General features: G+C 35.9%; 2 protein-coding genes across 2 annotated transcripts; both read left to right on the top strand.

The window, feature by feature from the left end:
- The first annotated feature begins 1,953 nt into the window (after positions 1 to 1,953).
- On the top strand, positions 1,954 to 22,849 carry LOC132151892 (phosphatidylinositol 3,4,5-trisphosphate 5-phosphatase 1-like). Its single transcript, XM_059560404.1, has 27 exons — positions 1,954 to 2,294; positions 3,038 to 3,101; positions 7,209 to 7,344; positions 7,664 to 7,829; positions 7,968 to 8,108; positions 8,197 to 8,287; positions 8,855 to 8,932; positions 9,037 to 9,114; positions 9,536 to 9,659; positions 10,864 to 10,970; positions 11,128 to 11,230; positions 12,211 to 12,407; positions 12,585 to 12,702; positions 12,817 to 12,913; positions 13,023 to 13,161; positions 13,889 to 13,997; positions 17,933 to 18,021; positions 18,154 to 18,235; positions 18,330 to 18,419; positions 18,508 to 18,618; positions 18,766 to 18,845; positions 18,929 to 19,016; positions 20,178 to 20,324; positions 20,432 to 20,495; positions 20,692 to 20,913; positions 21,896 to 22,332; positions 22,510 to 22,849. The coding sequence occupies exons 1-27, from the start codon at positions 2,155 to 2,157 to the stop codon at positions 22,554 to 22,556; spliced, it is 3,345 nt and encodes a 1,114-aa protein (XP_059416387.1). The 5' UTR covers positions 1,954 to 2,154; the 3' UTR covers positions 22,557 to 22,849.
- A 1,966-nt stretch (positions 22,850 to 24,815) lies between these two features.
- LOC132151891 (U6 snRNA-associated Sm-like protein LSm2) lies at positions 24,816 to 26,393 on the top strand. Its single transcript, XM_059560403.1, has 5 exons — positions 24,816 to 24,915; positions 25,370 to 25,437; positions 25,547 to 25,577; positions 25,664 to 25,723; positions 25,967 to 26,393. The coding sequence occupies exons 1-5, from the start codon at positions 24,913 to 24,915 to the stop codon at positions 26,090 to 26,092; spliced, it is 288 nt and encodes a 95-aa protein (XP_059416386.1). The 5' UTR covers positions 24,816 to 24,912; the 3' UTR covers positions 26,093 to 26,393.
- Positions 26,394 to 26,817: the final 424 nt, after the last annotated feature.

Raw genomic sequence — 26,817 nt, 5'->3', positions numbered from 1 at the left:
CATACAGCTTCCATTAATCTTCATATAACACTTGACTTTTGAGTATCATCTCGTGTGACATCTGTGAAGAAAATCTTGTGAAAAAGTATGTTATCTTCGTAATGCATCACACACGTTCTGTCCCACCACACTGTGGCCATCAACGCTGAGCTCTTATAGACAGTATGGCTTATGGCTGTGTGCATGAGAGAAAGACGTAAGATGGAAACCACCAGGCTGAAGCGACTGTGGCACTATTCAGGTTCTCTATCACATCATGTGACTCAAACTGTGAGGTGTCAGCAGATTATTCTCTCTCTTTCTCTCTCTCTCTCTGTCTGACTCTCTCTGTATTTGCTTCTCTTTCCTCATATTTGTGCAAGGCTTCCTGTCCATTAATGTAACGGGGCATCTTCACCGGGGGGAGGGGGCGAGACTGTAATATGTGTGCATAGTGCATATTACTCTGGATTACTCAAGAGTACTTGGCATTACAATCACAAAAGTAAACAAAACATTAACAGATGAAACATCTGATTTGAGTTCGGTATGGTTACAAAACATTTCATTTGAACTTCTTTTTTTCTTTCAAAACAAGTGGAACAAAGTTTAATACCTTGCAGTATAATCTATGATATGCAATAGCTTTGCAAGAGGAAAAACCCAAAATTTAAGATTCTTTTCACTGATAATATTTTCCCTTATGCAGTTCTCAAACCTCATTCATGTTTACTGTATATTCAAACATGGCACATCGATCAAAGGTTTAAGTCTACTATGCCATGGATATTTTCTTTATGCGTCTCACATTTTTGTGAAAAAGAGCTGTGTGAATATCTTGCTTAATTTTTTTTTTTTTTTTTAATGTTTGACTATAAATGATGATAGAATTTCCATTTTGGAGGCAAATGTTCCTTTAAATATCTGTACAAGGTCAGAAAGGGGGGGGGGGTGTGTTAGCTTGATTCTGGGGACAGCTAAGGTACAAAAGATAGCTTTATACCTTATCTACCTTTAAAAGGTGCAAATTGGTACTTTTGAGTAGTAATATGTACCATTAATGAACGACTATTAAGTCCTGTTCACACCAAGCATGATAATTATAAAGATAATGATATAGTTCTAAAAAGCATTCTTAATATTAAAGAATAGCAGAGCCCACACCACAGCTATAAAGGCACAGAGAAACAATATTGTTGGAATCACTTTCAGAACGATTTTAAATTTTTCCAGCTGATGAATGATAAGAACATTGACACCCAATCAGAATCAATCCTGCTATCATGACCTGGAGAATTTTAAGTTGTTGGCAAGTGTATGCTTGGAATAAACAGATAATATCATCCGCTGGTCTGGACGCTGTTATAGTTATCTTTATAGTTATCATTCTTGGTGTGAAACGAGCCTTTTACCATTCAGGGTATACTAAATAACAAGCTGTTTTCTGAGAGAGTATTACTGTTTTCAGTGTACAGCTGCAATAAAAGGGAACTTGCTCCATCACGTCATGTTTAAAGAACTTTCATATTCTTGTACCATCAGTGTACATCTAATATACACCCAAATGCTGATGCATAGCTGAAGAAGTGTGCTACACAAGTCACTTTCCTTTCAGGATCAGCGGTTTGCACAAAAAGATAAATTCATAATCTACCTCTCAACAGAGCCTTTCACACTGTAAAAGTTTATCTACATTTCTCTTCATATAGTTGACACTTGCATTGGTTGTCCTCTTCATAGTTTTGGTTAGCTGGGTTAATCATCGATGTTGTATGAAAGAATGCACTGAACACTCCTACAATACCACACACACCTTTTTCATCTCTTTTGTGGTAAAAAAAATAAGAGGTTTTGGGGCCGTGTGAAAAAGCCTGCTGTTCGGCCTCCTCTCTTGCTCACTCTCTCTGAGTTTTTAATGTGCACAGAATGAGGAAGTTCACTCTCTTGTGTTTGTGGCAGCTTCCTTTTTGCAGCTTTCGCCCTTCTAACAGGAAGAGCGAGAAGCAGCGAGCCTAGAGCCAGACAGAGCAGGAGCGGCTATCAGTTCTAACAACGCCATGAAACAAAACATGAGACTCTAAAGGTGGCCTCATGTGGATCTGCTCTTGAAAATTTGCCGGGGCCAAAATAACCTGGGTGTCTTCAGACTGAGGAAGGGAGAAGTCTTTGGAAAGGATGTTTTCTCACCAGCCATGGTACCATGGCAATATCACTCGGTCTACAGCAGAGGACCTCCTCTCCAAAGCAGGCAAGGATGGGAGCTTCCTCCTGCGGGACAGCGAATCCATACAGGGAGCTTATGCCCTCTGTGTTCTGTGAGTATTGTTGCTGTTCATCTCAGGTGGAGGGGCACATATGCTGTCGCTTATATTATAGATTAAAGTTTTAGATCTTTACATGTGTTCCAATAGGTATGCCGTTTAAATTTGCAGTGTGTTTTGGACGATTTGCATGAGATGACAATTGAGTCAGTTATAAATGCATCGTATAAAACATGCTCGGTTTTGCACCATTGGCCATGCAACATTATTTGGATCATATATATATATATATATATATATATATATATATATATATATATATAAACAGCTTTTGAAATTACATATTTTACCAAAAGGCTTCCTTCTTCCTACTTTGTGTGCATATCGTCAAGTTAATTACCATATAAAATGTTCTTTCATATAAACTCTTTCCAGAAAACTTTAAACGTGCAAGCCTTGTAGTTCAGGTTCGGGTGGAGTGTGATTTGCAAATGTTTCTTTAAATCATGCAGTGAAAAAAGTTTGCGTTTAAGTCCAATGTGATTCCTTGTATAGTGAACAAAACGTTAACAAATTAACGAACAGTGTTGACTGAGACTGAAGGAAGCTGTCAAGGGGTTTCCATAATTGTTGCTTCTTTGCAAGATGGCTCTTTTCAATGTTTATGTTCAATTTGTGATATGTGTATAAGTGTTTATGTGTATATATATATATATATATATATATATATATATATATATATATATATATATATATACACACACACAAATTAATGTTCATTAATCATTCTTTTGCAGATACCAAAACTGTGTGTATACATACAGAATATTACCAAATGAGGACAAAAAACTATCAGTCCAGGTAAGAAATTCTCCATTTAGTACCTGGTAGAATAATTGACCTCTGGAATTTCCTTCAGTTGCTCTGCTTTCATACTCACACAGACAGGTGTTTCGTGTGCGCTGGAGGATTATTCTGAGTTATGCACGGAGGCACTTCTGCTTGTGACGTCAAGTATTCGAAAGTTGCCCGAATGGTGTGTTTAGTTGTTTTAGTGAATATAAAGCTCTTATAGTCTGCCTGAAACGTATTTGGACACTTTTGGAAGCATAATAAACCGTTTGAATTATGTAATTTCATTTATTAGGTACAAAATATATCACAAGCATCTAGAGATTTTATCAAATCTAACTTCACTTTTAATCCATTGTTCCACTCAATTTTACAAGTAAACCACAGGTGTGATTCATTACGTCTATATTCTACTGAATTCTGACAACTCAAAAATTAACGACTGTGAATATATTATTAAATTATAAGGATATTAATTAGTTATTTGGAAGCTTCTTTTGTGAAATGTTATGCCGCTTTTTTTGTTTTTGAAATCGCTATTTATCTTTATTTACAATTACTCAGTATTTCTTTCTTTCTTTGGTCAACCTATTTATTATTAGTGTATTTTAATTATTTGAATTTATCTACAACACCATTCATTTCCTGGTTGCACTAAAATAGTGAAAAAAATATTAAAATAAAACCACGAGACAAATATAATCAACCCTCTGCTAATTATGTGCTGTTGTCATAGTCTGCTGGTCACCTGACAAAACACTGTCCATATTTGTGCCTAGTTGCATAGAACATCTGGCATCCTACAAGCCATTTACCATCTTGTGCTTGGTAATGAATGTGTGACCTTGTGACAGTTAGCTCTTCAGCTGTTGAAGACTCCCTGAGACCGTTGTGTAGGCGTCTTGTCTGTCAGGCTAGTATCTATTATGTCCACTGCATTAAAGCAAGCATTGGTGACAGTGCAGCTGCAAAACCAATGGTGGTTTTATTCAAACTGTTAAACATGTGACAAATGAAATAGTGAAAGCAAAATGGGTGACCTTTGCCTATAATTTGCATTGTTCTCTCTCAGCGTTACATTTCGAAGTAACCTGCACTCAAGGGACAGGGCTAAACCAAATCTGTAGAGTTGTACAATGCCCTTCAATGTCTTTCTACCACAGTTCTTCCTCTTTCAAGCCTGCGTTGCAGCAAGCCTCAGTTTTAAATTATCCATCAGCGTGGGTGTTAAGCCACAGGGTTCCTCTTGCACACTGCCTTGAAATGGAAAGCTTTGTATGGTGTCATTATAGAATTAAATTTGATCAATTCAATTTAAAAAACACCATTTGTGCTGACCTTTAAACCATAGTACGAGAACGTGGGAGGTTTTTATGCTAAGTTTGTGCTTGTCGCCTGTTGTCAGTCAGACATCTTGTGATTGGCCATGCTAAAATGGATGACATGTTTAAATTATTTTGTGTGCAATGCTAAAAACGCTGCCATTTTCCCTAACATTTCTTCCCAGCCAAATGTATGAAGAGACTTTCATATTACAATTAGGGACTAGAAGTTTTATATTATGTCAGGGGCATTTTGGTTTGTTAATAACGTTTCCATTGATGTATGGTTTGTTAGGATATTAAAATATTTGGCCAAGATGCTAATATTTGAAAATCGGGAATCTGAGGGTGCAAAAATAAAAAACATTGAAGGTATATATTTAAAATAAACAATATCTTCAAGGAGCATGATCTTTACTTAATATCCTAATGTTTTTTTGTCATGAAATAAAAATCTATAATTTTGACCCATACAATTTATTGTTGGATATTGCTACAAATATAAATAAGAGACTTAAGTCTGGTTGTGAGGTCCAGGGTCATAAATATGTCCTGAATTTTGATACTGTGTGATTTTCCACATCAAATACCAATTATTAGATCACGGTTTTGGTAGTTGTTACTTTGCATTAGTTTGTATATACTGTAATTGGGTCAAAACGTTTGCTGATGTGGCAAGAAGTGGTCAGGTAGGGGAGGGGACCCACCAAAAGTGGATATACATCCACTACGCCACCCGGAATATACCGGGACATATTAGCCCTACGAAAGGGCACACAGGTTCGTGGCCAACAGCCAGGGTGAGCATGGAGACAGATAGTAAAAAACATTTGCAATTTATTTATATACACAACTAAATGGTTCAAACATTGGGTTTTTTGGATACAATAAAACATGCCTAATACACAAGTCTACCAGTTACAAAATGACCAGGAGGAGAAAAATGACCAGCAGGGGCCTTTTGGATTATCACCTCACACCATACCACAAACCACTCAAATTGTGAAAGCAATACAATTGGCAAAACACCACACTATGGGAGGCCGTTTGAGGCAAAACCCTTTGAAAACTTGTGATACACACTGAAACACTTGTGTATAAGTGAAACACTATATATCTGTGCAAATATGTAAAAACTTTGAAATATTCTCACGTGTGAGAGAGCATTAACATTTTCATTGCAACCGGAAGTTATACTACTACTTCGGTTTTATGGCGGGTAGCACCAAAGTTAGGTGCATTATTGCCACCTACTGTATTGGAGTGTGAACCAGAGTTTACCCTTTCAAAACGTGAAAAAAAAAGTAATATAAAATAAAAAAAAATAATTTTTTTTTTATACATAAATAAAATTAAACCCACTAACCGGAAGTTATAGCTCCAATATTCTCCTCGTATATTCGGACTAAATGAACCGAAGGACACGGGAAAGAAAAATGTAAAAAAAAAAAAATAAAAAAAAATCAGAATTGGCAATAACACATGAGTGATCACATACAAAAAAGCCTAGTGTAAAGAACAAACCTCATTTTTTAAAAAAAGTTTGGAAGGAGCCATATACGTGGAGAATATTTGAGCTATAACTTCCTGTTGCAATGAAACGACTTCCGGAGACACACTGAAAAGGTTTAAGCGCTCTCACACGCGAGAATGTTTGAAAGTGCAGTCTTTGTGCAGGCACAACAGTACGTGGATGATTACAGGGCATATGAAAAGAGTTTCTATGTAACCGCATGTCTTTCATATATTTGCAAAGATATATAGTGTTTCACATGTATGCGCAAGTAATTCACTTGTACGCACAAGTGTTTCAGTGTGTATCCCAAGTTATTAACTTGTACACGCAAGTGTTTCAGTGTGTATCGCAAGTGATTCACTTGTACGACAAGTGTTCCAGTGTGTATGACAAGTTTTCAATGGGTTTCGCCTCAAACGGCCTCCCATACCACACTACCCCAAGTGGACACACTGAAAATAAAACCCCCGCTTTAAAAGTTCCTACTCAAATCACATAATTAACTGGTATAAACTAAGACATTCATATCAAAACAGTTAAACGGTTACACAAACACTAAAAACAGCAGCAGTGCAGTCATACTGATGTACATTCGTCTTCAACCAAGTTACTGGAAACTCCTGGAGATGTAGTTACACCTGCGAGAGAGAATTCCAAAGTAGCAAAACGCATGGTTGCTTACCACACGAGACCACGGCTACTGGCATGCTGAAAAAGGCCTACTTGCGATACCAGCAGGGAGATGCAACAAACCCTATCATTTGTCCATGACTTTCCACGATGATCTAGTACCCAGAATGATGCGTCTTGAGTAATCAAACCATTCCCTTTTTAATAGGATCAATCCCAACACTGATAGGTTCATTGGATTTAAACCATTTTAACCAATGACAAAGGAGTAGGAACACTGATAGGTTCCCAGGCTGGCATGATGTCAACCAATCATATCTGGGCTAATACCTTACCCTGCTACACTGAGCATTAAGACATACTGTAAGTCAAATCAGGTGATTAAGAGCTTATATTCCAAAGTCCTTTGAAAACAGTGGCTTATTAAACCTACTCGGCTCCAACCGAGCACTTTTTGTAAGAGAAACCATGCAAAATGCAGAAATGCAATGTACTGCTATTTGACAATGGAGGAGAGGAAGAAAGTCACTGGAAGTATTACTGGGGGTGTTGTGCATGTTTAAGAGATGAATCTAGAAAATGCCATGAATCTAGTACATCTTGTACAGTCTTCAGAATAGCAGATCTTTCTTGTTCATCTTGTTGCAGGCATCAGAGGGAGTGCCTATTCGGTTCTTCTCTCTGCTGCCAGACCTAGTGGAGGCATATTATAAGGAGAACATGGGTCTGGTCACACACCTTCAGTATGCTGTGCAGAAAGAGGAGGAGCCAGAGGAGGAACCAGGTAAGTGAATCACAATAAGCTTTCACCATAGGTTCATGTCCGTGTTTTGAATTTTTACATTTTTTTTAAATTATAAATTCTTTCATTTTATTTTTCTTAAAAATTATTATTACAGATAAAATATTATTAGCATGATAATTTGAGTGAAAAGTTTGATGAAAGAATTAAATCATGTTTTATTTTTTATTTTTTTTTATTTTTTTTTATCAGAATTAGTTTTTGACCCCATTGTACATTTGGATTAAAATATATAATTGAAATGGTTTGAATTGAAATGGTCATTCAAGGATGCTATTTGGTCAAATCTCCATTTCCACAGAGCCATTTAGTTTGCCGCCTCAGTTGCCACCCAGGAATATCACATGTAATGAATGTAAAGACGGCCATAGTGACTCATCCAGAGGAACCGATAGGGGAACAGAGCTTGCCCGCCCCTCCATCTCAGACACCTATGTTCAGCGTTTGCAGCAAATTGACATATCAAAGTAAAATGAGATTAATCTTTATTCATTACAATCCCTTGTTAAATACAATATGATTGAATGACTGTCAATTTAGAGTCACTGTAGTGAGTACAGTAGTTTTGTTGTGGCGTGCTAATGATTTTGATGTCTGATATCCAGTTTACCAGAGGACCATCAGAAGTCCATCCAGGAATATTTCCGCTCATCTCTTTGTCTAGATGCAGAGCAGGTGCAGAATGGCAACCCGACTCTTCCCAACTTTAAAAAGCTCACACAAAGTATCTGCAAAAACCTAAACAGGTACAAACAGTCAGAAAAATGACTGTCTTGGATACTTTCAGGAATTTTATCCAATGTGCAATTAATTGATTTTCCTACTTTTCTGTAGTGAAATTGCCCGCACACTTCCTAGTCTTGAGATACTGCAGAAAGTTTTGGATCAACCGTTGTCTCCTGTAGTGGGGAGGTTAAGGAGTCAGGTCAGTAAGAATGAATCAAACCAGGACATTTTATTCCGGATTTCAAATGTCCAACCTCCTGAGGTGACAGTATATGCTTGAAAGTCTCTGTGTAAAAATATAAAGAATTTTACGGAACAAAAAAAAAATAACTGGATGTAAGAAAATACAATTTATTTGATATAAAACAAGTACATCTGTGATTTAATGAACAACTTTGTGTGTGCGTGCGTGTGCGTGTGCGTGTGTGTGTGTGTGTGTGTGTGTGTGTGTGTGTGTGAGAGAGAGAGAGAGAAAACTCTCCTTGGTAGTGGAATAGCTTGTAACAACAATTTGTAATTGACCTTTTACAGATTTATACAATTTAGGGGTAAATGGTAATTTCTAAATATGTTCTGTGTGTAGCTGATAAATATTTGAATATTACATCTAGTTTTGAGTAATAAACCCCTAACACACTGCCATTTCTCCTGTAAACAATAAGTAAAGAAATAATACAATGAGAAAAAAACAATATATATTTTGTTATATTGAGTATTATTATTATTTCCTCTCCTAAAATATATGTTGGTTTTACTTCTTTTTCAGCTTTCTGGAGATGCAACTCAGTCTGTGGCTTTCAAACTGGAACAACTGACTAAGCTTATATATTCAATAGAAGACAAGGTGTCGTTGTTCTTTGTTTATGGATCACAACATTACAATCTAATATATAGAAATGAAATTCCTATTGGAAACTTTATTGTAGACTAACATCACCTTATTTACAGACCAAGAATGCTGTTTTTGATTCTGTGGGATATGATGGAGGACACAGAAAGTCACTTATTCCTCCTGTGACATTCGAAGTAGGAAAATCAATTCAACAATACATAAAATATATAAAGGATTTATTGGCTTAGTAGATTAATATAAGCATATGCAAGTATGTATATATATATATATATAGAGAGAGAGAGAGCACTTTGATCACTGTACATATTCAAAGTGAAAGTCATAAACTGTTACTCCTTCCTGCTCCTCGTAATGATGTCATCATAACGAAAGCATTGACGTTTTCACTGCTACTGCTTTGCTCTCCAAAACCACATGCAAATTAGAAAGAGTCTAGTTTGCCTATGTACTAGATAAACGATGACGTTTGGGTTGGTTGCCTCTGCACACAGTCATCTTAGAGAACCTTTGTAACACTTTTTTGGGTACAGCACAACAAAAATGCTGCACTCCGTTTTACTGATGTGTTTTTGTTGTCCTTTTCTGTGCTAACAGGTAAAATGCGACTCCCTTGGTATTTCAAACAAAATGTACCTCAAAGTAGATGTGGAAGGAGGGAAGGTTTACTTCAAGAAGTCCAGAGATGGACCTGAGGATAAATATTATGTGCACAATAAAAGTATGCTGAACCATTTCATCATTAATATAACCACACACAAATGAAATTAGTGACAGTGTTTTAATATTAATAAGTCAGCAGGCCTTTAATGAAAAATGAAGGGAAACTATGGCTTCAAGTCAAATATAAAGTTTAGTAATGGTCGTTATACATATTATTTAAAGGGGTCATATGACGTTGCTAAAAAGAACATACTTTTTTGTATTTGTTGTAATGCAATGTGTTTAGGAGGTTTAAGGTTAAAAAACACATTATTTTCCACGTACTGTACATTACTGTACATGTGTACACCCGCCTTTCTGAAATGTGTACATTTTTACAAAGCTCATCGTTCTGAAAAGCGAGGTGTGCTCTAATTGGCCAGCCTTGTGATTGGCCCAAAGCCTCAGGTGTGTGATGGAAATGTTACGCCCCTTAACACTGTAATGCCATTTCCCAGCACGACGAGACAAAACCAATAAAACCCATTACAAACTAGGCATTTGTTGCATCCAGTGGGGATATTATTACTGATCATAATGACTTATACTTTGTTTTTAGGCATTGCATTGCATATCGCGCTGCGTAAACATAAAACCATTTCTGCATTTGTGATCAGAGAAACAACAAACAACAAGCGCTACTCTACACTGCTCAAAACTTGCGTTTGAATCATCAGTGGCAAATACTTTACATATGAAAACTTACTTCTGGAACAGTGCTGTAAATACAGCTTACCCACTGATTTCTAGTTGTGTCCTCTTTCGGAAGCCCAAACAAAGCTTTGCTTTCACAACGAAACACACAGAGTCTCCACAACATGGCATCAGCGGCAACCGTGAGAATAAAGGTTATGCCTTCTTTCTATGCGTGAACATTTGGGCGGTGTTATGCAAATCTTCCCACATCATGATGTAGACATGTGGGGGTGTGTAAGAACGAGCTGTTTTTGGAGGGCATGGTTGAATCTTAACTTTCATAAAGAATATCTCTTTGGATTTAAGACTCTAGTCTTTGCAACTTTACAGATCTTCTTTATGCACCAAGAGCTTGTAACACTCCAAAGAGAAAGGAAATCTTGAAATAACATCATATGACCCCTTTAAACACAGAATTCTTTGATGGACCAATCAATCAGTAGTTCCTTGGAGCGGTGTAGCCAAAATTTGTGAAAGCACACATTAAGCAATAAATAATGGGAACATGCCGAATTCTTAATTTTCAGTCTTGCAGTTGGTGAAGTCACAGAAGATGCATAACAGACTAGCATTGGTGGTAGAGACAGAGAAGGAAAAAACTCAGCGCAAAGACTTTGTCTTTGATGACACAAAGGTAAAAATCCCACTGCTAATATGACAATTGTTACAATAGGGATGAAAAGTTTTCACATGGAAGTTTTTTGGAGAGCCATGATATATCAGTTCCATGTTTTGCATATGTTTTTAATGTGTCCTTGTGTGTAACTGTGTATCTCCAAATACATTTTTAGAAAAGAGAAGGCTTCTGCCAGCTTCTACAGCAGATGAAGAACAAGCACTCAGGAAAACCTGAGCCGGATATGATCACCATCTTTGTTGGCACCTGGAACATGGGTAAGATGCATTTAGCCTACCTCTAAATTTAGTCATTCCAAAAAAGCTTCTCAAATTCTCCTGAATTCAGAGTGTTTTTGGAGCTGAAGCACAATTTATTTATTTATTTATTTTTGACAAAAGTGCTGTTACACTTTTTTTTTTTTATCTCACTAGCCTATCCTTGTGAAAAAGAAGAACACTTCAGCATGTTTTTAAAAAGTGTTACTTAAATAATACATTAAAATAATATATTTAAATGCCAACTAAATTTTATATTTTTAGACACTTAATTGCATTTTAATTACAAATAAACAAAATGTATTAAAGTTGAAATGTATTAAATGCAATGAGCTTAATACATTTTTGACCCACTTAAGCATATAGAATTACTACTGAATGTACTAAAAAGCATTTATGGTAAATGAAAATACACTTTAATTGTGTTCATTTCTATGTTATATCATGTATTTAAATATTTTTTGTTATACAGCTTCAAGTTAGAACATTTACAATCTATTACCTATAAGGTAATATCAAAAAACTATAAATAATACATTTATAATAGAATACTTTACATATGCTTAAGTGTGTGTCAACACTTCAAATAAGTCTACTTCTTTAAAGCATGACAAAAGAATTTCATCATTATGATGATGATTATGACTTTTAATTTGATGCTATGACAAAATAGACTTTTTAAAAATGTAAATAAGGGTGTTACATAACTAACTCTCTTAAGTACACTAAGTTCGCCTTTTATTTCATTAATATTGTATTATCTGCAAATACAGTTATATATATATATATATATATATATATATATATATATATATATATATATACTTTTAAGATTTGAAACACACTACTAATAAAGTACAGGCCTTGCTTCTTCCTCTTATTTTCAAGTACCGACATTTGTATGGTATAAAATTTTGAAGTTTACAGTAACTAGAGATGAAGTGAAATGTGAACTGAAGTGAAGTTAACTGTCCAATCAGGAAATGCGAATCCACCACCAAACATCACTTCCTGGTTCCAGTCAAAGGGTCAGGGAAAAACCCACGATGACACAGCCAGTCAAATCCCACACGATATCTATGTGATTGGGACACAGGAGGACCCGTTGGGAGAGAAGGAGTGGATAGAAACAGTTAGGGGAGCCCTTAGAGATATAACCAACATTAGCTTCAAACAAGTAAGTGGCACAAAACCCCACAGGAAAGCTTCAGGGGCCTTATGTTGTTTGCGTACTACTGTACCGTAGACCATTCTTTGTCCTCTGTGGAGAAATGACATGTATGTTATGACACTTGACAAAATGTTTGAATGTGTCGAATGACCTAGCATATAAGCTGTGTGTGGTTTTTGACAGATAGCCACTCAGACACTGTGGAGTATAAGGATTGTGGTTCTAGCCAAGCCGGAACATGAGAACCGCTTCTCTCATGTCTTTTGTGACAGTGTTAAGACTGGCATAGCTAATGCTTTGGGTTTGTTTAAAGCTCTTTTTCCATTGCAAAATCATTAGCAATTGTAAAACTAGACATTTACCGCTCTTCCTTGTACATTGAAAGCTGATTGTGTGTGTATGTGTGTGTTTAAAGGGAATAAAGGAGCAGTGGGGGTGTCTTTTATGTTTAATAGAACCTCCTTTGGGTTTGTCAACAGTCACCTGACCTCAGGAAGCGAAAAGAAACTGAGGTAAGCCAAAACCAAAAATCCTGTTATTTTGACAAATGAGACATTGGCAATATAGGTTAATACACAAGAATGATAAATAAATAAGAACTTATTACTGTACCCTTTCTAGACGAAACCAGAACTATGTTAGTATTCTGCGTTTTCTGAATTTGGGAGATAAGAAACTTAATCCTTTTGACATCACACATCGCTTCACACACCTCTTCTGGCTGGGGGATCTGAATTATAGGGTTGACTTACCATCACAGGTAGGTTCAAATGAATGTGCATAAGCATATACTCAAACATGCCCCCCCCCCCCTCCACCCCAAATATACTCAAACATTGCATGTTTTAAAAATGTTGCATGTTTTTTTATTTTTGTATAAATCAAATAGATAGCAAAGAACTCTTTTTAACTAATTATTTAATGCATGTCAAATGCAAACACAAGACAAATAATCTGGTCATAAAAATTATAAACTGACTACATATAAAGCTGACATGTCCTGCAGTGTTTACCAGTTCTTTTATGGTTATCATGTTTCCTTATGTATGAATTGACAGACTATGTGGAATACTTGTGCTTTTACTAATTCTTTTGTCACACTGCAGGACCATTTATAATGGTCTAGTGGAAATACTTTTATATATTACAACTTATAAATAAAATTCCACTGCAATTCATTCTAAACCATCTGAACAAGTGCCTTAGCATAGTTCTTTAGAATAAAGAAGAGAAAGTAGTCCAACAAAAATAGACGAATCTCTGCCATAAGCTTGCAAATCATATTTTAATACAATGTTTCTAAACGTTATGCATCAGTTACCCACATTGATACTTTGAGGCTTAAACTGCCTTTGTGGTTTGGAGAGCATAGTTCTATTCAGAGCAGGCAGTTCCTCTATTAAGACCAGAGCTGGCACCCACAGCAGCTCCTGACGTCAACTGACAGGAAGAGACAGAACTTTTGCATAGTTGTTTGCTTCTTGCAGGAAGCTGAGAACATTGTAATGAAGATCAAACTGCAGCAGTATCAGGACCTCCTGGCCAGAGATCAGCTGAACATAGAGAAGGAGGAGGAAAAGGTCTTCTTAGACTACGGTGAGAGCACATGTGCATAATGGACCTGTTCATTTTCATTGCCAGAGATCCACAGTGTTTACACTTCCACCTATAAATGGCTCACTTATAGTTTCTCTACAAAGATGGGATGGAATAGGAGTGTATTTTAAGTATTTCAGTACCCAAAAAATATCACAAACATTAACTCAGAACCATATTTTGAATTTTAGGACCTTATGCTGTTAGCTGGAAGTTTAATAACTTTAATCCAAACCAGGCTTTGAGGATTTCTTATGTTAGTTTGTATTATCATTAACCACACTACCTAAGATCAAACTACTATATAGGTTATTATCAACAAAATTCAGAAGGAACATACATTAGTTTGAGGTTGGTATTTTTATTTTTTTTAAAGGGTACATAACATACACAGTTTCACCTAATCTCATGTTAATCTTGAGTACCTATAGATTAGTACTGCATCCTTCATATATCCAAAAAGTCTTTAGTTTTATCATATTTATAAAAGAAAAATACAGTTTTCAGATTCTCTCCGGAAAAAGCAGAGCTCCTGGAGGGGTGCGGTGGGCGGAGCTATAATACTAGTTGTTTCCATTAACATATTAACTTATGTGCTGATTTCCAACAAAAGACAGAAATATGATACAGTTGTACATACATGAATGGGGTATTTTATCACAGGGACCGCTCCATGTTTTAATAGCAAACGATGTGCAAATCCAGCGTCGACCTGGGCCTTGTTTATAAAACATCCGTCACTGAAATGACCAGAACACACAAAGGCACTTGATACACTCCGTTGCTGCCCCGGAAAAACAAACTGCATCCATTGTTCATGTAAAGCTGGGTTCTTGGGGAAGCTGAACACGGAAAACGTTCCCTCACATTCGAAAAATGCAGTTATTTTGAGACATTCTTGAACAAATCCTATGCAGCGCTGCCGATGATCTCCCGAGGAAGAGCCTTGATGTACGCGGTCTCACTATCCTCTGGTGAACGTGTGTGCGGTTGCGCTTTTCTGGGAGAAATGCTCATATAAGGAGTTCCGCTCTCGTCTACGTCATTAGATCCACGATCGAAAAAAAAAAACAGCTGAAACTTTTACCAACCCGGAAGTAAGATTTTCAGCACAAAAATTCTCTGTAGTTCTTCTAAATTATTTTTCAAAACTTTGGCCATGTTTAGCATGAGAATCCATCTCTTTAACAAATCAAGTCAAGTCACCTTTATTTATATAGCGCATTAAACAAAATACTTTGCATCAAAGCAACTGAACAACATTCATTAGGGAAACAGTGTGTCAATAATGCAAAATGACAGTTAAAGGCAGTTCATCATTGAATTCAGTGATGTCATGTCTGTTCATTTTAAATAGTGTCTGTGCATTCATTTGCAATCAAGTCAACGATATCGCTGTAGATGAAGTGACCCCAACTAAGCAAGTCAGAGGTGACAGCGTTGACTGCAGTGACCCTCGGATCTGTATACAGAATGGATCTGGTGGCTACGGTGACCTCGGAATAAGAGAAAAACAGACTTATATTAGCGTAGATGCCGTTCTTCTAATAATGTAGCAAATACATCGGGGGTTATGGGAAGTGTTCCAGGTTCCGGTATACCTAATTAATGCAGCCTAAAAATCCTTTAACGGATTTGGATATTAAAAGCATATTAGTACATTATGTGTAAGCCAGGTTAAAGAGATGGGTCTTTAATCTAGATTTAAACTGCAAGAGTGTGTCTGCCTCCCGAACAATGTAAGGTAGGTTATTCCAGAGTTTAGGCGCCAAATAGGAAAAGGATCTGCCGCCTGCAGTTGATTTTGATATTCTAGGTATTATCAAATTGCCTGAGTTTTGAGAACGTAGCGGACGTAGAGGATTATAATGTAAAAGGAGCTCATTCAAATACTGAGGTGCTAAACCATTCAGGGCTTTATAAGTAATAAGCAATATTTTATAATCTATACAATGTTTGATAGGGAGCCAGTGCAGTGTTGACAGGACCGGGCTAATATGGTCATACTTCCTGGTTCTAGTAAGAACTCTTGCTGCTGCATTTGGACTAGCTGTAGTTTGTTTACTAAGCGTGCAGAACAACCACCCAATAAAACATTTCAATAATCTAACCTTGAGGTCATAAATGCATGGATTAACATTTCTGCATTTGACATTGAGAGCATAGGCCGTAATTTAGATATATTTTTGAGATGGAAAAATGCAGTTTTAGAAATGCTAGAAACGTGGCTTTCTAAGGAAAGATTGCTATCAAATAGCACACCTAGGTTCCTAACTGATGACGAAGAATTGACAGAGCAGCCATCAAGTCTTAGACAGTGTTCTAGGTTATTACATGCAGAGTTTTTAGGTCCTATAATTAACACCTCTGTTTTTTCAGAATTTAGCAGTAAGAAATTACTTGTCATCCAGTTTTTATATCGACTATGCATTCCATTAGTTTTTCAAATTGGTATGTTTCGCCGGGCTGCGAAGACTGAGCTGAGTATCATCAGCATAACAGTGAAAGCTAACACCTTGTTTCCTGATGATATCTCCCAAGGGTAACATATAAAGCGTGAAGAGTAGCAGCCCTAGTACTGAGCCTTGAGGTACTCCATACTGCACTTGTGATCGATATGATACTTCTTCATTCACTGCTACGAATTGATGGCGGTCATATAAGTATGATTTAAACCATGCTAATGCATTTCCATTAATGCCAACAAAGTGTTCAAGTCTATGCAAAAGAATGTTGTGATCAATAGTGTCAAACACAGCACTAAGATCCAGTAACACTAATAGAGAGATACAACCACGATCAGATGATAAGAGCAGGTCATTTGTAACTAAGGAGAGCAGTCTCAGTACTATGATACGGTCTAAATCCTGACTGGAAATCCTCACAGATACCATTTTTCTCTAAGAAGGAATATAATTGTGAGGATACTACCTTTTCTAGTATCTTGGACAGAAAAGGGAGATTTGAAATCGGCCTATAATTAACTAGTTCTTTGGGGTCAAGTTGTGGTTTTTTGATGAGAGCCTTAATAACAGCCAGTTTGAAGGTTTTGGGGACATATCCTAATGACAATGAGGATAATAGTCAGAAGAGGATCTATGACTTCTGGAAGCACCTCTAACACTGGGAACAACTCTGAATACATGAAACACCATTGTACCCCCCCCCTGTAATGTTTTTGAAAGAAGTCCCTTATGCACATAAAGACTGCATTTATTTAATCAAAAATACAGTAAAAACAGTAATATTGAGGAATACTATTACCATATAAAATATATATTTTTTGTATTATAAAATTATATTTATTTCTATGATCGCAAAACTGAATTTTCAGCAGCCATTACTCCAATCTTCAGTTTCAAATGATCCTTCAGGAATTATTCTAATATGCTGATTTGGTGCAAGAAATATTCATTGTTATTTTTATCAATTTAGAAAACAGTTGTGCAGCTTTATATTTTTTGTGGAAACCATATATTTTTTCAGGATTATTTTTTTGAATAAAAAAGTACAAAAGATCTTTTGTAACATTAAAAATGTCAGAATAAAAGTATTAATTTCTTTGCCAAAAAAATAAATAAATAAAAATCCTACTGACCCTAAAATTGTAAACTATTGAGTATAAACAAGGGTGTATATATATGCCACCAAGGTATATTATGCCATATTTGATATAGAGGCTTGCTTAAGATTGCTTGAATGCCCTAAATCTAAAGCAATCATCTTGTGCCACTTCATACAGAACACATTTTGTGTTCCACTGCACCGCTTTTTAAATGGTTTTCTGTTTAATTGTAGCACCTTCTCCTCTTTAAGTATCTTTCAGCATCTTTGTTTTCATTTCTGACTTCCATCCATTTTTCTATTCCTCATGTTTTTATACTCGAGATCACTTACCATCATTTTTAATCCTTGTTTCATTTTTTATTTTACAGTGGAGGAGGAGATAACATTTGCCCCCACTTATCGTTTCGAGAGAGACACACGGGAGAAATATGCCTACACTAAAGCCAAAGCCACAGGGGTACAGTGTGAAAGCCATGATACATTTCAACAACCTTCCTCATGGAGCAGATATATTATAAAATAGAAATTTGTATTTGTCTCATTTAATGATGAAAATTCTCTTTACATAAATATTTGATCTCACAAACAGACAAAGTACAACTTGCCTTCATGGTGTGATCGTGTGCTTCGCAAGTCCTACCCTATAGCGCATGTGGTTTGCAACTCATATGGTTAGTTCATTTAATATAAAATCCAAGTTCCAGTAAATGATCAATGCAGTTAAAACGTCATTACATTAACCAACATTACTCTTTCACATTTCAGGATGCACCAATGACATCATGACCAGTGACCATTCCCCTGTATTTGCCACATTTGACGTTGGTGTGACTTCTCAGTTTGTCTCCAAAAATGGTATGATATTGTAAACATGAAAGGAATCCTCCCTTAATACATAGAACGGATACATCCTCCCAGCTTATGCATTTTTTGCTTTTTACAGATCTTTCAAAGGATGCACAGGGTGCTATAAAAATCATGAATTGCGTGGCTGTTCTTATGACTAAATCAAAGACCAAGTTCTTCATTGAGTATCACTCAAGCTGCTTGGAGAGTGAGGAGCTGTATTCGTTATTCTTTCAATCATTATATCATAAATGATCACAAATCATTTAAACCCTCCACCTTGTTCTTTGTAAAATCACATGAGCTACTGTAAAAAGAGAACAGTGAAGTTAAATACTTCCAATTCATTTTCTAGAATTTGTGAAGAGTCCCGAAGGAGAAAACCAAGAGAACACGGTGGGCACGATAAAAGTACGATTTAGGGGACAAGTTGAGGTAATATTTTATTTATTAAAACATTATACATGTTAAAGCCCAGCCGCCATGTTTACATTGTGTTTTGTGAAATCGCTTTGCAGCTCACGCCCATCATTGCAGACCCAGAATACCTCCTTGAACAGCACATTCTCATCTGCATTAAATCTACAGATTGTGATGAGTCATATGGTATGTTTACCTAAAACGTGTGAACTCACATTTGAGTTGGCGTGGTAGCTCTCATTATTGCTCATTGACCACTTTGCAAGTGCATCATTTTCTGAATATGGTTCATATTCTGTTAAATAGTGATGGGTAGTCAAGGTTAACACAGAAAAGAACCATTGTTTTTGACTGCATCTAAAATCACTTACTTGGTTACTCATTCTCCAATGGTGCACTAGGCTGTATCACTAGGAATGAACAAAATGAAGCATGGCATTTTACACTGACGTATTACACCAGAGCTGTCACAACATCATTCTGCCATAGATTCAGTCTACATTAGCTTCCTTTAGAAAAAAAGCATAAGTCATATGTAACTTAACATTGTAATTACACATACCTCCATGGTTTTCCTAACCTAATTTGTGTTCATAATCATTTAAACTACCTATATATATTTTTTTTATATATATATATATATATATATATATATATATATATATATATATATATATATATATTTATATTTATATTTATATATATATATAGTTTTTTGCAAGAGAAATAATGAAATATGAATACTATTCAACCTAGGTTATTTCATGTGACTTTTACCTCTGTAAAATGATTAGGTATTAGCAACATCTATTTAGCGAAGTTGCAGGTAGGTAGCATTTAGTGTAAAATAGTGATTGCCATTTTGTATTATATTTCTGACCCTGTTTTGATGCAAAATAAATGGAGTTGAGAAGCCGATTGAATCGACTCCTATGTTGGGAATAAGGAATTGGAGTCGACTCTGAAAACCTGGAATTGAACACCCTTAGTTTAAAAATGTTTTAGGAAAACCATATTTATATGCACCACAACTACAGGAATATTCCAGTAAACATGGTATCCTAATATTCCAAATAAAATGAATTAATGTTGAATGTTCAGTCAAGGCAAAGATTGATCCGTTACGGTGAGTATTCAGAATAATCTGTTAACTTGACTAAAAATTCAGATTAATGCCATTAATTACGCCATTTATCATATTCGGATTTCAAGTAACTGGAATATTGACTTAATCTGGTTATAGCATGTGTGTTCATGATGCTTACATAATTTGCAATAAGACAATGTTCTGATTAGTACTGGAATATTCCTATGCATGTACACAACTACGCTGTGCTCTGCCTGTAGGTGAGGGTTGTGTGGCTCTGCGTTCTGCTGAAAGCTCTTACACTGAGTTCTGTATCAAACTCACACATCATGGTGAGCGCACAGGTCTGCTAACAGGTGGCATACAGCTTCCCAAATCAGATGGAAAACAGACAGAGAAGCTGTATGGTGAGTTCACAGTTTGTTTCTGGACAGCAGTGCCAGTTCAGAAATGTGCTGTAAAGCTTTCAGTGTCGAGGCTGTGTTCTTTTCTCAAAGTTGTTTCTTTATTCCAGATTTCATTAAAGTTGGAGATGACCCAGGAGCTGGTAAAGGCAAATCAGGAGATATTACCAAAATGTAAAATATTTCATCTTTCATATTTCATTCTTCATTTATCAGATGCTTCTATCCAAAATGTTCTGTTGTTATTTTATTACTTTTTAAATCAGTTACATGTTATATTTACTTATTTACTTTGACATTCTTCACAAAAATGTGATTTTCTTATGTTTGTAAAAAAAAAAAAAAAAACTTTTTGGACATTCTTTAATAGATCTTCAGTCCTCGCCACTGACATTAGTAACCCCAGTTATATGGGAGTAGGCTACAAGAGCAATAACCAGGCAGACAGGGTCCCCAGCAACATTATATCCCCAAGAACAGGGCCATCATCTGGGCATTCAACAAAGGACATGACGCATGGCAATATCTCCCCAAAAAAGACTAGTTATGACCATGCTACATCCAGCCCAACTACAAAGACATCAAACCCTGTGTAAGTATCCACATTATGTTTAATGTAAGAGCAGGTACAGACCTTTGTAACTTGAATGTGCGAGGGGCCTCCGGTGTTCTTCACTTCCAGTTATTTTTAGTGATACAAAACAGCTTGTTATGCTGCTTAATAGTGCGAACTAGTATTTCATATTATATTATTTGACTGTATCATCGTAATTGTAAACACTAGTTTGTAGCAGAAATAATTTTAGAGTTTATTGCACTGTTATACTCGTTGTTATTAACCTACTGCAGCTAATGGAAAATTGCTTAATTTACAAAATAAGGTGGATATATAGACATATTTTTATCTCCTTTACCTCATCAATATATCGTTTGTCATCTGATAAACGTTTTTTAATTAAGTCAAATATAACGAAGGTTATCTGCCCATATTAGAGATTTTTAAATGTATCAGTATCAGTTGATATTAGATATTTCATGTTCATTTGCTTTTTTTGTTTTTGTTTTGTTTTTTGCATTTAGATTATCTTTGCCTCTGTGTAACAAACTTGGTCAATAATAACACTATAAAATTGAATCTTTGGCATAACTCAAAATTAATTATTTTTCATATTGTATATTATAATGTTGTGATGCCTAAATTCGCTTGGAACATTTAAAACAATTTATTTTAGTTTTAAGTGTTTAAATTTGTAATTTCTTTATACAAAATAGTATAGAACTTTAAGATCTACCTTTGAATAGTTGTCAGAAAAAAACAAATGGTATAAGCCACAATAATAATAATGCATCCCTAATATTTTTGATGCATTTAAATGAATGTTTATACAATTTTCTGTTGGTTTGAACTTTGCTTTGTTACTGATAACAATTAAAATATTATTTCTTATGACAAAAAAAGCGTAGGCCTACAAATCAACACTGTTTGTTATAAGAACAACTGACAGTTTGCATCTCTTAAAGCGATTCTATACTAATCTACTAGATTCAATTTTGCGTGGTTATTTTTGCTTTAGATGTGAGGATGGGCAGACTCCAGAGATGTTTGACAATCCACTTTATGGCTCAATGAGTGCATCACGAGGAAGTAAAGACCATCTCCCTCCTCCAGATGCTCTCTTCGCCTTTTCCAAAACAGACCTTGATGCTGGCTGTCACCCCCCTGTTCCGACCCCTCGCATCCGCTCTTTCACCTGTTCAGAAACCAAACCCCAGTCATCATCAGCCACAAACACCATAAGCAGTGGTCTACAACCCCAGAACATCACCAAGAAGCCAGTGGTGCCTTCTCGCTCTGAAGGGGGCATGACTGGGCCTAATAGACCTCCAGTGCCTATGAAGTCCCGTCCCGGTCAGCCACAAGAGCTTCAGCCAAAGCCCAGAGACTACAGGGACAGTTCTGAGCTCCCAGCCAAGTTTCGGTTACAAACCAGACCAGGCCAACCAAAAGATGGTATGATAACTATTGTATATTCTCCACATTCCTTCTTTGCGGAAAACACTAGATCAGGAATGAAGATATTATACTTCTAACTTAAGATCATGATTTTCAATGTGTAATATGAATAGCGCTATGTAAAGTTGTCTTAATATTTAACATTTATTGAAATATCGCAATGTCTGTCCTCAGGGCAAAATGAGACGCCACAACTGAAGATGGGTCGGCCTTTAAAATGATTTCCTATCAGCTATCAACGTTGGTGTGAGCTTCATATCTGATACTTGAGACTCTGTAGTACTGGGCATAAGAATAAGTGTATAAACAATAGCAGTAAAAAGAACATGGATATTGATTTTTAAATGATGAATGTTTCACAGTTTGAATGTCACTGCATATAGTCACACATAGAGCAATCATTTCTATTAGCCTCTGTTTAAACAATTTATTTTGCTTGAAATGTTTTTATTAAAGGTAGAAGAGTAAAAAGTTGTAATCTTATAATAAAACCAAGTGTTGTACAGTCATTAAATTGTTGTTCTTCTTCTTCTTCCTCTTCTTCTTCTTAAAATGCTTTTTATCAGTCAGTTTGACCATAGGTATATATGTGTGTGTGTGTGTGTGTGTGTGTGTGTGTGTGTGTGTGTGTGTGTGTGTGTGTGTGTTTGGCCTATGGTATACATACACATATATATATATATATATATATATATATATATATATACACACACACACCTATGGTCAAAAAAAAAAAAAAAAAAAAAAAAAATATATATATATATATATATATATAATTTTTTTTTTTTTTTTTTTTTTTTTTTTTACATTTTTACATTTATGCATCTTTTATGTGCTAAGCTACATAGCTATGCCTTATTCAACCTCCCTTTTCTCACAAAATGTGCTTTTTTACCTTGGACTGTGCAATATAACTTCAGCTTTATCTTTAACAGCAATCAAGATGTTTTTAACATTTCAAAACACATTATCATGTTAGCAGACAGATTACACTTTCACATGTGACTAACAATTTAATACAAATATAAAATATCATTATTAAATATTATTAAAATATTCAACTGACGGAGGTGATAGAACTGACGGTGTTGAAGAAAACCTGAATTGGTAGTCATTTTAACTATTCAATTCAGTTCAATTGATTGAATCAGTCAATTACTGCATTAAAACAAACACAACAAACTGTGTGTTATATTGTTTATAAAGCTTTTATTCAAGAGTCACATCAAAGTATTTCGATATATCATTGGAACACAAAATTTTATGGTTTTGACATCTGACTGTGTTGACAACTATGGCATTTCCTTCATAAAACAAATGGAGTTCATGTAGTCACCATTTAGTTTTTTTCTGTTGATGCTAGATGCTAACAGAACCTGATTCAGGAGAATAAAATTATCTAAATATTTCTAATTATTTCCTCAGAAATTAGAACATGCTGTTGATATATCATGGTTGTGACACTGGAAATATTAACATTAGGATTTAAAATGTTCTAAAACTATAAAACTGACCAGAGCCTGTCTGACTGAGGTGAACTGTGGAAAGGTGGTCCTTTAGAGTGACAGCTGCCCCTGGTATTCCCTGATCTTATTACATCTTAATAAATGTCTGACGATGTTGACAAAAAGTGGGGACACAACTTTGAAACCTTATGAAACACGAATGTGTCACTGAAAAACAACCTTGTTGTTTAAAAAAAACAAGTTATTTATTAAGTGTTGCTTTTGATAAAACAAGCTCTTTTTCATCATTAAAAAAAATATATCAATTTTATAGCATATGAACACTCACAGTAATGTAAATCCATCAATCTATTCCATAGACCACATTTTCCAAGCACTTGTCCTATGTAGGGTCATGGGGAGACTGGGACCTTTCCTGGATCATAGGCAGGAAAAAACCCTGGACAGATTTGGCAAGTCCATCACAGGAATGACACACACACACATATTCATATTCACACTCACTTACAGTCTCCAGTTCACCTGTCCTGAATGTGTTTGGATTGTGGAAGAAACCCCAAGGAAACCAATGTCAACACAGAGTACAATACAAACTTCTCACAGAAAGGCCTCCTAGAGCAGCTGGGATTGTAATACTGCACATTACCCAAAAAAACCCTAAAAACTAAACGAAGAGCAATTTCTGCGTCTGCGTCACCATACTTGGCTACGCGTCACTTTCACATATGAGACTGGATACTACACGTGCTTTTTTATTATTTGCCCCCATCTGCTGGTGAAAGAGGTGTATTACCAGAGATTCTCCTATTCAAGGATGGCCTATGGGACAACGGGATGTAAGTTTGCTACCGTGTGGACACAGTGAAAGTTCATTCTCTGGCATTAATTTCATTTATATATATATATATGATTTTTAACATGTATAACATGTATACGATTTTGTTTCGTAAATATTTATGACGCATTTTCCGAGATGCATAAAGATGACGCAAACATTCCTCCGCCAATGGGAGCGTTGCGTCTTCATTCGTCTAGCCAATAGAAGCACGAAGTGAGGAAACCGGCAGCTCTTTGATGACGTGTGTGATCTAAAGCACAAAACCGCGTGAAAATGGTAAGCGTTGTTATTTAGCAATAACTAACAGTGCTTTGCGTTTTTTTAATAACTTTGCAGAGACCTAATGAATCTGTTTGCAATATTAACAATGTATTATTGATTACTGCTCACTACTTTTGGTGAGGCATTAATAATAGCCGCGTCCGGCTAACGGCTAGCTAACCTGTCCAATCTCAGACTAATTTGTATTGTTATTCTTTTAATCTAATTCCAAATAGAAACAAATCCTTTTGCACCGGATATTTTTTATTGCTTTGGTATTTTTCTTATCGAATAGAGTAATTTATAGCCAGTGTAAACTGCTTTTGGTGTATACAGTTAGATGGCTTCTCTCATTGTGAATGACGTTGTAGTGTATTTCACACCTTAAATCACATCTTCATTCGTAAGAACTTTTGTACTTACATCAGGCCTTAATTTGAATGTAACATGCAGACATTAAATTCCTCAGCTCTTCTACTCGTTCTTCAAGTCCTTGGTCGGCAAAGATGTTGTGGTGGAGCTCAAGAATGACTTGAGGTAAGCGCTTTGCTTTTAATCTGTCATGTACTTTTAAAACAGTAACGTTAATGTGTGCACAGTATAATTTATGTGATATCTCATTACATATTGAATGTCAACTTTGCAGTATTTGTGGAACATTACACTCAGTCGATCAGGTAGGGCTGCACATTCCACTTTATTCAAATGTGAGCAAATATTGAGTGAATTTCATTTAAAAATTAAATAACTTCTCCCTTCACAGTATCTGAACATCAAAATGACTGATATCAGTGTGACCGATCCAGAGAAATATCCGCACATGGTGAGAACAAGTCAAGAGTGTTCCTTGTTAAAGATTAGTGACTGTTTAAACCTCGATCACTCAATAGATTGAAAAAGAAAAGTAATACTTCAATAGCAGTAAAGGACACTTGTTGTCTGCCTGTGCCTAGAACCTCAGCCACTTGAGTCTGTCATGTGTGAACGGTCATATTGAGTAGGTGCTCAACAGACGAACACCTTTAGGAGAACTGTGTCTTTATGACTTTTAATTGTTTTGTTTTAGTTGTCGGTGAAAAACTGCTTTATCCGTGGATCAGTAGTGCGATACGTTCAGCTTCCTGCGGATGAGGTGGACACACAGCTATTACAGGATGCTGCACGCAAAGAAGCTATGCAACAGAAGCAATAATGTTTACATCTGAGCATAGCTTTTTGTTGGACTGTTCAGAAGCATCATCTGTGGAGCTTTGTAGATTATGTTTTTCCCCCTACCTGAAGCTTTTATGTAAAGTGGTGATTTTTTTTCTTCTTCTTAATTTCCATTTTTACCTCTGTTGCCATGAGGCCCATTACGGAGAGGGATTGACTTTTTTCAATAAATTGTGGTTGTGTGCTTTTAATAATGGTTATAAGGTTCTGTATTGCATCCAGATGACTTTTGTTAGAAGTTCTTCAGACCTACTAATACAGGAATAAAGTATTTTTTTCCATGTCTGCTTTTTGTTATTTTAGTTCAACCATTGACAAAATAACATGCTGGCTGTTTTCATAATCACATTCTGTCTGAGTAAATATGTCTTTTGAATAAGTAATTATTTTATTACTTAAAAGGTATTTTTTATGTCATGGGTCTCCATCACTGCTCCTGTGCTCCAGAGTTCAGCTTCAACCCCAGTCAAACACACCTGAACCAGCTAAGCAAGGTGTTCAGGGTTTTGATCATTGCAGGCAGGTTTGTTTGAGCAGGGTTCGAACTGAAGTCTGCAGGAAGGTAGTTCTCCAGGCCCAGGTTGCAGACCCTTAATATAAAACATTTATTTTTTTTTAACAGTGGTAAATCATATGAATGTATTCCAGATGTACAACGTCGGTCGTGTTTTCATTGTCTTGTGACCAAGCCGCGTCAGTTGGGTG

The sequence above is a fragment of the Carassius carassius genome, chromosome 10, assembly GCF_963082965.1.
Source record: "Carassius carassius chromosome 10, fCarCar2.1, whole genome shotgun sequence".
NCBI classification, from domain to species: Eukaryota; Metazoa; Chordata; class Actinopteri; order Cypriniformes; family Cyprinidae; genus Carassius; species Carassius carassius.
The sequence above is the reverse complement of the archived record's forward strand: the minus strand, read 5'-3'. Positions and strand labels throughout refer to the sequence as shown.